General features: G+C 53.3%; 1 protein-coding gene across 1 annotated transcript; it reads right to left on the bottom strand.

Moving 5' to 3' along the window:
- Positions 1-7,732, bottom strand: AIF1L (allograft inflammatory factor 1 like). The gene is made up of 4 exons (XM_009286936.2): positions 7,668-7,732; positions 4,604-4,645; positions 3,200-3,362; positions 1-1,508 (listed from the first exon to the last, which is right to left on the bottom strand). Exons 2-4 carry the CDS (start codon positions 4,635-4,637, stop codon positions 1,421-1,423), a joined length of 285 nt encoding a protein of 94 aa, XP_009285211.2. The 5' UTR covers positions 4,638-4,645; positions 7,668-7,732; the 3' UTR covers positions 1-1,420.
- Between the last annotated feature and the right edge of the window lie 4,867 nt (positions 7,733-12,599).

The following is a 12,599-nucleotide window of genomic DNA, read 5'->3' as shown; positions in this document are numbered from 1 at the left end:
GTAGCTCAAAAAGATTTATTTTCAGTCCTTAAAGTAGACTGGTGCTGCTTTTGCTCATAATTTTCTCTCTCCATTAGTTTTGGTTTTCATGCAAACAGTAGCAAGAATGGTTTTTTTATTTAAAAGTGCAGCCTTTGGCAGGAACAATCAGCCTAGTGGAGTTAATCATCCGCATTTCCTTTAAAAAATTTATTTATTAAACCATGATTCAAAAAAAGTTAAAAGCTGCCAAGAACATGTAAGAAAAGAGTCGGGAAAGGGCAAAGAGCAAACATCTGGATTCCAGAAATTGTGTATAGAGCAAGAATCACCGCAGTAGCCAGAGCGTGGATAGCACAGTCCCAGCCACGTCTGGATCCCAGCTCATACTCCACACTTAGAACCATTCTTATTTTGCAGACTTGAGGGCTTACCCATCAGGGAAACGTACCCGACAGCCCCAGGGGACCAAGCTGAAACACATACAGGGAGGTCTGCGAAAATCAGAGGGACAGAGCAGCTGCGTGAGGACAGATCCTCATCCGTAACTGCTCTGGCAGGGCTCTCAGTTTAGTCACCCAGCCTCCTTTCACCTGAAGGTTCAATTTCCCCCAGGCCTTCCCGAGGGGCTGCAAAGGCGTAACAGCAGGCTTGTTTCTACACTCGATGGACAGGACAGACAGCCACCGTTCAGAGGTTATGCTCCCGATCGGATCCAAGTAGAGATTTATCAGGAAGGGGGGGCCCCTAAGGTAGCTTTAGTCATCCTCGCTTGCAGTGGCTGGTGTTGGACCCACCGAGATCTGACCGCAGGATGAACCCAGGGGGCGGACAGAAGCTGTCCCTGCGGTCAGCCATGCCCGCCTCCAAGCCTAAAGGCCCTGCAGGCAGACCCCTGCGTCCATGCACCTTCCCACGTTCACCTGGCATGGGACTAGGCCACGGAGGTGGGAGCCTGACCGGTGTTTTGGCGAGGTCAGGAGGGGAAGAACTAGTCCAAAGTCAGGAAGCGCAGGACGGAGCAGAGAAGGCACTTACTGCTTCGCACCCATGAAGCTGCTGTCAGGGGCTTTGCCAGAGGAGCGCTCAGTGTCTGGCAGCAAGGCCCTTTAGAAACCTGTCGTGACAAGCACAGCTCTGAATCCATACACTGGGAAGAAAGTAGCTCCTCATCTGAAAAATGCAGGAAGGGCAGAAGAAAGAGTAAGATCACAGGATTTTCTTTTTGGTCTCACATTACACAGCTTCTGTCTAACAAATCAAGTCGGCTAAGAGATGCAGCAGAAAGACGCCAGCTGGGGGTCTCCAGCTTCCCTTGCTGTTCCTCTAAGGCAGGTTAGTTGAAAACTAGGACTGTCCACAGTAAAGAGTAACAAAGCACAGGTAACCTTCTGTTACAGACCAGCAAAGCAAACACTGCCAATTTTTCAGCCTGTCCTCTTCAAGGGAGGCTGGCTATGTCTCTCTCTGGAGGCGGACCAGAAGGTTTTGGGTTGCTTTCGTTGGCTTTTCCTTCAAACATCATGACCCTGCAAAACACAACACATAATACCAATGAAAAAAGCAGGCACATCTTCACCCATCACTGAGGGTGGGATTATTTCATCTGCTGAAAAATAGCATCTGCCTTCTACGCAAGGGGCGTCTGATAGTTAGCAGAGGGGAGAAAGCCAACAGAGGGCAGTGCTGCCAGCCTGGCAGGCAGCTTTGCTTTTCCAGCAGCTTCCAGGAGTGGGTTCCCAAAGCCTCTGCTGGTTTTCCTCTCAGAGCCCAGAGGATTAGCACATTTTATTTAGGCATCCACTTCCGAAATCCCCTGGGCACACACTGCATGCCAAGTGCTCCTGATGCGTAAAAGCAAATACCATCCCTGGCCCACCTTGTACATAACCACACAGCAGAACATTAAAAAGCCAACACCAAGCAAGCAATAGCAATTACAGCCAGGAAAGAGGGCAGAGACAAGGAGCAAGGAACTGACTAGAAGAATCCCAAGCATTTTGCAACCACCAGCACTGTCTTCCTCCCTGAGGACTGCAGCTACGCCAGGAACGCCAGCTGCCACGCTGGATCAAAGGACTGCACTGCTCTTGGGACAAGTTTTACATTTCTGCTCCTGCTCTAAAGAGTCCAACAGGGCGTCTGTTAGCAAGAGAAGGGACCCATCTGTGAAAGCTGCTGCAGTTGGGAGGAAGGATGGAAGATATGGGACAGGCTGTAGGCTCAGCCTGCTTCCGTGGAGAAAGAAAGGTGGAACAGGGGTGTCAGAAGTCTGTGCGTGCTTCGAAGAGGAGCATCCCAACACACAGACACAGGGCACTCAGTGGGGAGAGGAGAGGCTCATTGCCAGCAAGCACGTACTGGCTTAGAGGGACCACGTGAGAGGTGGGAGCAAGATCCTTCCTCCCAACCTGCCCTGAAAGCTGGCTGTGTTTCTAAAGCTGCTTTCAGAAAGGGGTAAGGGGGATGGAGAGGAGCAGCTCCTATTCATGGTGGTTACAGACACAAAAGCAGGGCCAGCCTCTGTGGCTGTGAAAGGAAAAGCCAGGCTTCAATGGGGTGGAGATGGAGCCAAGCAAGTGTTCGGAAGCCATTTGTTACAGCAGGACTTTCAGAGCCCTGTCGAGAGAGCAGAGGGGGCCGTGGGAGGCTAGTGCTGGCAGCCTGTACCACAGAAAACCTCTCCCAGCACAAGCCAGCTGTTTCAAGCATGTGTCCCATCTCCATCTACTGCCCATCTCTCCAAAATCAGACAGCGAGGGAGCATCCTGTGGGAAATAGGAGCCGGCCAACTGGTGTTGGCAGGACCAGCATTCACCACTCAAGTCCTGCCACCATTCACAGGGGAAGCCTGTGTCCCCAAAGCCAGCAGGAGCCACAGGAAAGAGACGGGAAGAAGTCCCGCAGTGCTGAGTGCCTGCATACCCTCGGGGAAGGGGGAGAATCACTCCGCACAGAGCACGTGGGAGGAAGCCTGTGCTAACACGCAGCAGGCAGCTCTGCTGTGAGCGCTTGCCACTGCTCAGCCTAGACATGGACTTACACATCCTCTCACGTCTCTTTGCAACTCCCCCTTCACAAGGGCCCTCGTCTCCCCTCCACAAACACCAAGCACACACAGCTCCACCTCCACCAGGCAGAACAGCTTCTGCTTCCCAGCTCCCCCCAACACGCCAGCTCAGGTCCTGCGTCTCCCCGACTCCCTCCCAGGGACACTCACAGTTTAAGCACAGCTGAGCGTTTCCCAAGCATCACGTTGACAAAGTCCTGGTACGAGATGGTCTCGCTAACCCCTCCAGTCACCTCAGAGATCATCTTCTTCAGTTCTAGGTGGGTCTTCGGAGCCCCCATCTTCTCCATCATCCTTTTGACAGACATCAAATCTGCAAGAGCAAGGCAATCGATGCTGGCAAGAGGCAACCACACTGGGCACAGACCAACCCCAGGGATACAGGCATGAGTTCCCACCTCAGACCACCTCACTTGCAGACTCCAAGGCTGACAGCACTAAGCTGTTGCTGAAAGCCAAGAGAAGCCTTCCAGTTCAGCCCGCCGCTGTACTGCCCAGTACAGAGCATCACTTCCCATTTGTGCAGCTCAAGATAAACGCACCACACATGCAGAAGAGGGACAACTCTCCAAGTGCTCCAGAGACACGTGGGGACACTGCTCTCTAGCTCAGAGCGTGGTGCCGATAGTCACGAGGATGGGGAGGAGGGAAGCAACGCCGAGGTTAAAGTGGGAGACAGACAGGCTGTGGGGAGCGGGTGCTCCTGCCCATCGCCACAGGCCATTTCCTTCCATTGCTCTGCCGCCCGCCGAGACCTGCGGCCCCTTCCCTCCCGGAAACGGCAGCGCAGCCCTGAGTCGGGCCTCCTCCAGCTCCCCACGGGCTTTACTTCAGCTCAAGGACTGGTGGAGGAGGGGAGCGAGGCAGCAGCCTCCTGGAAGGGTGCAGCATGTGAGTTATTACACTTCAGCGTCAGCTCCAGGCCTGCAGAAGGCTGGATCTTTATGTAACTGGTGCTTTCCGGGCCCAAACCAGGGCTGCTCAGCTAAGCCAGACTCACACCCAAGTCCCCTGCTTCCCTCCACTCCCCTCCCAGCAAAGAGCTTCTCTGCATTAGAAGTGCTCACGGTTTTATACAGCTTCTGCCTCAAGCCAGGCAAAACCCAGGATTGTCCAAGCCCTGCAGCTTCCCAGCTCTGGAAGTGCTGAGGATTGAGAAGGCTTTGTCCAAGCCCTGCAGCTTCCCAGCTCTGTAAGTGCTGAGGATTGAGAAGAAGGCCTCGATGGAGAAACAGGGAGAAGAAAAAAAAGCATTTAGAGCAGAAAGAAGTGGAGGAGCTAAGCAGAGACTCAGGAAGAGAACAGGACTGAGAAGAGCTTAGATCTTGAAGCAGGTGAGGAGAGACTGAGAAAGCTGAGAGGCAGGGGCTGGAGAGCCAAGGAAGCCCCTGGCTGGCAATCAAGATCCAATCAAGGCTGGACATGAGAAAAGCCCACAGGTTTTCCTCCTCAACAACACGAGTGCAGAGGGAAGCAGCAGATACAGCAGCAGATGCCACCTCAGCAGGCTGTTGCTCTTCCAGCCCAGCACCAGCATCCCTCAGAGTCACTCACCAATCTCGCCTTGGTTGTTCAGGTCAAACTCCATGTACTTCTCTGAAAGAGACACAGAAGCAAGTTAGCAGGACGCTCGAGCAGGGGGTATGCAGGGCTTTGGAGCACTGCTTGCTTAAAGCAATAAAATAAAAGATTCAGGGATAAGATTGATATACTGCTGAATACAAACAGTTCAGAGAGGGAGACCATCTCAAGACCTGGTTTTAGCACCCTCATCCCAATTCCAGGGCTCTACAGTTAAGTGCTCTTTAATTGTGGCTGCTCTTAGTTTAAGCTGAAGGAAAACACTAGCATGAGGACAAGGTATCAGCTAGCCATGAATACCATTAAAACGTTTCCAGCCGGAAAAACAAAGCTCTGGAACAGCCTCCCAGAAGGAGTAGCAAAGAAAACAAAACCCTGAGCATTCCCAAGATGAAGCTTGATCGGATTAGGAGGCGGATTAAATGACATAGTTGCCTGCAGTAGCAAGGGACAGACTCTACAGTCCTCCCAACGCTGTGCTGCACTCCCAGAGCAGCACCTGCCAGCAGAGATGCTCAAGGACCACATCAAGAAAGCGAAGCCAAGAACATGCCTAGGAGCAGTTATGCCAGAGCAGGCTGTTTGCCCTTCCAGCCTGCTGTCAAACATTGCTGAATCGGGCAACTCCAGCATCCTCAGAGAAAGGCAGAGCCTGCTTGAGAAGGTCTGGTTAGCTTTGCAGGACAAAAGCTGGCATGCTGTTAACAGACAGAGCACTGATTTGCGTCAGAAAATCAGGATTTCAGTCCTGTGCTGCTTCTGACCTTTGGGGTGGCACACCTGTGCCTCCTACCCCCCCTCTCCCTTGCTAGCTGTTCCCCATTTAGACTTTAAGCTCTTCAGGCAAGGATTTCTCTGTCTTACAGACCATACAGCTCCTAGTGCCACAGGGGGCCCCCCATCATCTCAGTTCTGCTAAATAAGAAGAGCAAGATGCCTGCTGCCACCATCCATCCACGCTGAGCTGGAGAAATCTCCACTTGCCCTGCAGTTAGCACTCGCTCCCCAGAACAACCTTGCAGGACTCAAATTAAGTGAGAACTCCCAGGCTGCTCCTTTCCCCCCCAAGAGAAAAGAACCTTTGCCTCTGCTCCAGGGACACCAGCAAGCAGATGAGCGTGAACAGAGACGTGGTAGGCTAATTTAAGGAGCCAAAGGGAAGAGTCGATATTTCGCACATCGGAGCCTTCCCAGGACCTGTGCTTCTGAAGGACAGTGCTGGGTTAACTGGACTGATGGGCAGCTACAGGCAGGAGGCAGAGGAACGGCTTGGCATGTCTTCACCTGGGTCTCAGCTGGTGGATTACTACTGTCACGAGCTGACCAGGACAGACCTACAAGAGTACCAGGTACAAGCTGAAGCTGTTCATGCTTCAGGCAGGAATAAATGTCTCCCTTCAAGCATTAAGCAACCGATCCTAGATGAAGTTGGGGCTGTCACACATGTGCTTAGGGGCCAAAGCGATGCTTGATGTGGAACTGGCTCTCCCCACACTCTGCCCCACCATAATGACCTTGTGCAAATGAACTGCCGCCTCCCTGGGCAGGGATCAAGCACCCCAGCATGTGCTCAGGGTCACAAACCCTGCTCTGCCGTGTCCGTGCCCAGCACATGTTTTCTTTTCTTCTCAGCTGACACTTAGCCAAATGCGCAGAGAACAGAGGCAGCTTTACATCATCGTGCTCTGAGCCTCGGCTCGCACATTCATCTTTCCCTCCCATCCCAGCTGCAGGGATCTGGTGGGGCAAAACCATGCGTGGTCCCTCCCCTCACAAATGCATTTACACAAACACTGCACGGGGGCTCCCTGGGCCCGGCTGGGGAGGGCAGTGGGAAGGACGGCGGAGAAGAAACACTCCCCCCCATCATCACACAATGAGTCAATTGTTGGAGGAGCCGGAGGAGGCGTTGGAGAGCGGGACAGGCCACGGAGGCAAACTCATGAGGCAGCAGGAGGAGATGCCAAGGGCTCTCGTTACAGGGAATTCTGTGCCTGTGACCCACAGTTGCAATGTTTGAAGAGCCCCGATTGTGATGGGAAAAATAATGCGGGGCTGCAGCCAAAAGCCAAAGCCATACAAAAGGCAACAGAAAAAGAACGGGGAGCACAGGAGGCTCCTCTGTCCTCAGCAGGGTAAAGGATCACAAAAACCTAGCCAGATTCTTCCATGCTGGATTGCAAAGCCAAAATTCAAAGGGAAATAGCAGACAACGCCTGAAATGGAAGCAAGGTCAGGCTTTATTTGGTTAGAGCCAGGCTGAGGACAAACCTTGAGGGCATTGTGACGCAGCAGGCATGTTTTCTCAACTGCCTTCAGGCACTGCTTGGAAAGAAAGTGGATGCACAACAGCCTTGCCAAATCTTGTCCTGTAACCATTTTGGGGACAGGCTCCAGAGGACCCCAGGCTTTTTCTCTATCCCCCATCCCAGCAAACGGCCCAAACCTAAGCCCCAGATCTGCTGACCCTCTGGAGTTAGACAGGCTTTGGCCAGGACTAGAGACACATTACTGCTGTTGCTTTCGGTACCAAGGGGCTCGGGAAGGACCAGATCAGACTGAAGAAACTTTTGGGGAGAGAAAGGCCCCAACTCCTTCAGGAAGCAGCTGAGACCTCTGCTCTGTGGGAAGAGGGCCTCCTACTCACTGAAAAGAAAAAAAAAAAAAGTCCAGCTACTGCATCATCCATTATACCAGCTAGCTTGTCTAGGTATCTAGACAGAAACCATCCTCCTTTGCTGCTCCCCAGGATTTTGCCCACACAGCAGGTTTTGCAGTAATAGCAGCCACCACGCAGGATGTCTGCAGGGTGACATGTCCCTGCCCTGCAAGTGGGGGAAGCACAAAGGCTCGTGTGGGAAAACCACCTCTCCAGGGAGTTTCACCGAGTCCCACAAGCAAGGGGGAGGCATCCACCCCAGCTCAGTCACTTGTATTTGGCAGAGAATCTCAGGCTGGTGAGATCCAAGTGCTGAGGAAAATAATCTATTCAGAGCAAATAGGCTGAAACAGGACACGGAAACCCTCCAGTTCTCACCTTTGAACACTGCCAACTTCTCCTCCAGATCTTCTTCATCACTGAACTTTGGGTCACAGAGAAATTCCTAAAACAGAAAAAAAAAAAGAGAGTATCCCCAAGGTTAAAAATATAAAGGAAAACACCCTAGAGGGCACATACAAATGCAGCATTACCCAGAAGACCTATGCAATTCCCAGAGAGCTACATCTGAGCAATAGTGCCAGGAGGCTTGAAAATGGGTTGAATCCCTCCACACCTTGTCATTAACATTCCAGTGCCAGGGGAATGCTTCTGGTGTCTCAGATTTCCCAACAACAGCTTAAGGGAGGACTGGACCCCATGTGCCTTCGGAATAACTGCATGAAACCCCCTCTTCTTGCTCACCCAAGGTTTCATCTCCCCTCATCTCTGCTTAAGCATGCACAGCACATGGATCGGGCACCTATTCCCAGCAAGGGCTCCTATTACTGGCAAAAAGCACTCTGATCTCAGAGATTTCAAACTCTCGGATAACCGAGGGCCAGCAAATAGAACAGTCAAAGTTTGCAGAACATCACACACCCAAGAAAGGACAGGTATTTTGGGGTAAGGAACAGGCTCTCACTCTCTCAAACTGCCTATCCATTTTTTTCCCCCTACCCTGCTCAGGCTGGAGAGGAAACCCTGGGTCAGTTCTGGTCACTTGTCCCTAGCCCCACCTTAAAAACCTTCAGGTACCCAAGAGAACAGGCCACAACTTGCACAGCCAGCTCTACTGCTATACTCTGCCAGCAACACCCCCCTGCAGCTGTGAGCAGCAGGGTCTTGCTCCTGCCTCTACCCTCCCACACCGCCTAGCTCCAGTGAGCCCAGCACAGCTTAATGACTCGATCTGTGTTCAGCAACAACACCGCATTCTTCAGTGTAGAAATCATTAACATCTGCACAGCTTATGCATGGCCTGTCCAGGATAAAACCCCTCCAGGGGTAAGAGTGGACAGAGGGCTGAGGCTGTTCCCTACTCCGGGCATGTGTTCCTCACCACTGTTACCCATGCTCCCAAGGAAGGCAGGAGCGGGTCCCCAAGAGACTAAGATCTCCGGCACTGGTAGTACTGGCGCAGCATTATTTGTGATTAATGAGACACCCACCTCCCCCCCCAAAGAAGCCCCATCTGCAGACACTAGGGCATCAGGACTGCAGGAGGTCCGCACAGCCATCGGTAGCCCAAATGCCCTCCAGCCTCCAGAGCATGTTCTCATTTCTTCCAGAAGGAAGATTAAAACCAGCTGGCCCCAGGTGCGATGAGCTGTGCCAGTCTGGCTGCTGGGCCAGCTCCGGAAGCACTGCAGCCCCAAGCCGATGCCTGGTTCCTGTTGCCGCAGCCAGCTCCGAGCCTTTCATGCTTGATCGCTGCCCACCACCCTAACCCTGCAGCACGTGCTCTGGGCCCCTCCAGCCCACACGCCTGGAATCGCTCCCTCCTTCCTCGCTGGGACAGAGGAGGCTGGACCTGCCCAGGGAGTCTAAATGCCTCAAACCTTCCCTGCCTGTTAACCGCCGCTTTGGCAAGTCCTTTCTGTGCAGCTAGACTAAGGTTTTGTAGGAAGCCCGCTAGGACAGAAGTGACTGTCATCCCCTCCTCCCATCTCAAACTCCAGATGGGACACCAGAGACCATGCCCACTAAACCAGCGTGACAGAGACTTCCCTTATCACCATGGACACCAACTCAAATTGAGAGCTGTGGTGAAAAGCAATGTTCCCAGTTCCTTCTTTCGCTCTCCTTTGCCAACTCAATTTCATTTATCTCAGTTATTTCTACCCAGGGGTATCGTTTGCCAGCCCAACACAAAGGGCCCAATTCAGCTTTGAGACCTGGGCTCAGCCAGCAGCAGAAGTCCCCAGAGAGCGGAGCAGTGTTACGTACTGCCATTGCCACTGAACAGCCTCTGTAGAAGGAACTTGCCAAACATCACTGAAACCAAAACAAGGCTGGAACATCTCCTGACCACCAGGTCACAGCTTCATTTCTGCCCTGCAGGAACAGCAGACAGCTTGCACCTACCAGCAGGACAGGGGATGTGAGAGCAGAGCGCAGTATTTCTCCAGGAGCAAGCAGCAGCACAGAAATGGTGAAGACTGAAGGAAATGCTACATCCATGCAGGATGGCCGAGGGACATGTGCCCAGGTGTCCAACAGCCCCTGGCAGCATGGTACGAGAGCAGGATGGGTGGCACTGTGCACACACCTAGGACCCACTCCCCTTGCATTTCAACTGCAGGGGAACTAGACAGCCCACCAGCGTCACAGCTCTGCTCCAGATTGGAGGAAGCAACAGGAGAGCATATTTCAAAGGCATTCCACTCTCCACATTGTATGTGAGCTGGGCTGTGACTGTGATAAGGCAAACACTCACAATAGTACACAGGAATTCAGTCCTCAGGGCCGGTGACTCAGACTCAGCCCGAGTGGCTGAAGTTCCTCCTAGAGCCCTTTGCTAAAGCTCCCATTTTAAGGGGCATGTTCTATTAATAAGAACTACTTAAAAATAAGCCCCAGCCTCTCCTCCTCTCCTGCCCTGAACAGCCTTTCTTGGGCAGAGAGACTTTTCTAAGCCAATAAATTCAGCCACACAAGTCCCAGCTACCTGCAAGAACCTGAGCAAAGCCAGATCCTTCCTCGCTCCACAAAAAGGTGGCTCCAACTGGCAGGCCAAGCTCTCACCGGGCTGTTTAAGTGCTCGACGCCAGCCGCCCTGCCTGCTGTGGCTGGGAAGGGGATGATGGATGCTCGTGCCTGTCCTGGATGGGAGAAGCAGGCACCTGCTCTCCGGCAGGCTGAATTCCTTCCCCGCAGCCCAGCGCATTAGTTTCAACCTAGTTTTACCCTCTAATCTGTGCTGGATTAGACTTGCTACCTTGATGCACGAGGCTGAACAATGTGATCGCCATTCCCCAGGAAGAGGGGAACAGCCAAGAGGAGATCCCAGAGGATCATTTCAGGCTGGAAGAGAGAATTCAATACTAGGACTCAGCTGTCCTTCGGCAGCACGTGTACACTCAGGATGTTGCCTGCCAAAGACCCTTATCCCAGTGAGAGCTCCAGGGGAGAAACCAGCCAGGAAAACAGGGCTGGGAGGGACCTAAGTGTTAGGATGAGACAATGAGATTAAGCCTGATCAGAATTTGGCCCGATAGGTTTTATTAGGAGCACTTTACTGGTTTGCAGCCCTGAGGCTCTTCAGGGCTTGGGAAACCCCCTCCCTGGCTCCAGCCACAGTATCAGCCCAGGTTTACATATCAGCTGTATCGGAAGGAGGTGTGAGCCACTTTGCTGCATGCCCACTCACAGCAAACTCCCCCACCACCGCCGCGCAGAGCGAGCAAAGCACAGCAGCATGAGGTTTGCTGCCCAGAGCCGCTACAGCGCAACAGCTGCTCAGGATCCATGGGCAGCCGCTACCCGTGCTATCTGCAGCTTGACTTCTAGCTACTCAAATCCCTTCTCCTAGCACTGAGCCAACACACAGGGCAGCAAGGACACGAACAAGCAGCTCCCACCTCTGTCAGCGGGAAGTTATGTAGCTTGTTTCATTTTTGCCATCCAAACCTCACCCAGAGAAAAAGCTTGCCAGAAGCGATGGCTACTTAGGTGAGAGAGAGGAGCCTGTCCCCTGCGTGGAAGAAGAGCCCCCAGCTGTGGGGCGCAGCAGTGGCACACCAGCAGTGTCCTGGGAAGCAGAGCTTCCCAGACTCAGTCCTACAGCTCCTACCAGCTGAAGGATCACATATCCACCCTGTGCCCAAGTGATGCTGGAGGACTACTCTGAAGCAGCAGAAACTGCAGCAACTCACTGCAAACACCACACTCCCTTCCTCCCCAACCCAAGGGTCAACACCACCTTGGCTATGGGTATGCGTTAGACCCACCTACACGCCTCCTTGGCACAGGGCATGTCGTGCCTGCCTTCCAACAGCAGGTTTCAAAGGCTCCTTTTTAGCCAAGTGCTCTTACTCTACACCTTATGCCGCAGCACCTCTTTTTCCACAGCACCTCCTGGTTTCTAATCACGTAATTCTCTCTCCAGTGACCTACATAAATTTCACCTCCGCTGTCTCACCCCTGCCTGGAGGAACACACTAGCACTTTTCACTGCCCCGTTAATGTAAGGGCAAGGCAAGCCCACCATCTCCTCCGGGTTCCCATCTTGTGCAGCTCTTTGATTTCTCTACCTGTAACACCAAGGGGCCACTGGCTATATCAGCAAGTGACCACCAAACCCACCTAGAAAAGACCCTAGAAATCCCATCGTTCATTGTTTCAAGGTTAAAACCTTCTTTTCACCCTCAGAACCGCTCTTGACCGGGAGGGATGCCAACGGAGCTGCCCCTGCAGGCCATGCCAAGCAAGGGACAGGGCAGGCCCGAAGCTTCGGGGAGAGGACCTTGCCTGACCCCGGCATGAAGGGCACGCAGCCCAGCATACTTTGTGCTAATCCAGGAGCTGCCATTCCCCCTGCCCAAGGCTTGTGAGACATCCAACCGTCCTGGGCTCCCCATTCACCCGCTACAATTAAAAACCAGAAAGGCTCGAGTCAGCTCTTCTGAGCAGCAGAAACTGCTCACTCCTGGGAGAAGAGATTGAAGCACTCGATACAGCAGAGGGGAGGTTGAAGCCCTCCGGGAGAACAATAGCTCTTATTCTTGCTGGAGCACGTTCTCAAAGGGACTTTCATGGCAGCCGGCCACTGAGCATCCACCGGCACATGGCGGCCCTCCCGGACCTGCCCGGGCTGCGGGGCGGTGGAGGGGGAAGAGCCGCCTGCGAGGGCAACACCGCGGGCGGAGGGGATGGAGAACAAACCCCCCTGCAGAGCCACCCCCTGCCTCCTCGAGCCGGATTTCCCTCTTGGGGGTGGGGGGGACAGGCAAAGGGGGGCGCGGCTCCACCTGCCCCTGCCTTCTCCCT

This window comes from Aptenodytes forsteri, unplaced genomic scaffold, assembly GCF_000699145.1.
Source record: "Aptenodytes forsteri isolate BGI_AS27 unplaced genomic scaffold, ASM69914v1 Scaffold136, whole genome shotgun sequence".
Taxonomy (NCBI): domain Eukaryota; kingdom Metazoa; phylum Chordata; class Aves; order Sphenisciformes; family Spheniscidae; genus Aptenodytes; species Aptenodytes forsteri.
This window is presented reverse-complemented; position numbering and strand designations above follow the sequence as displayed.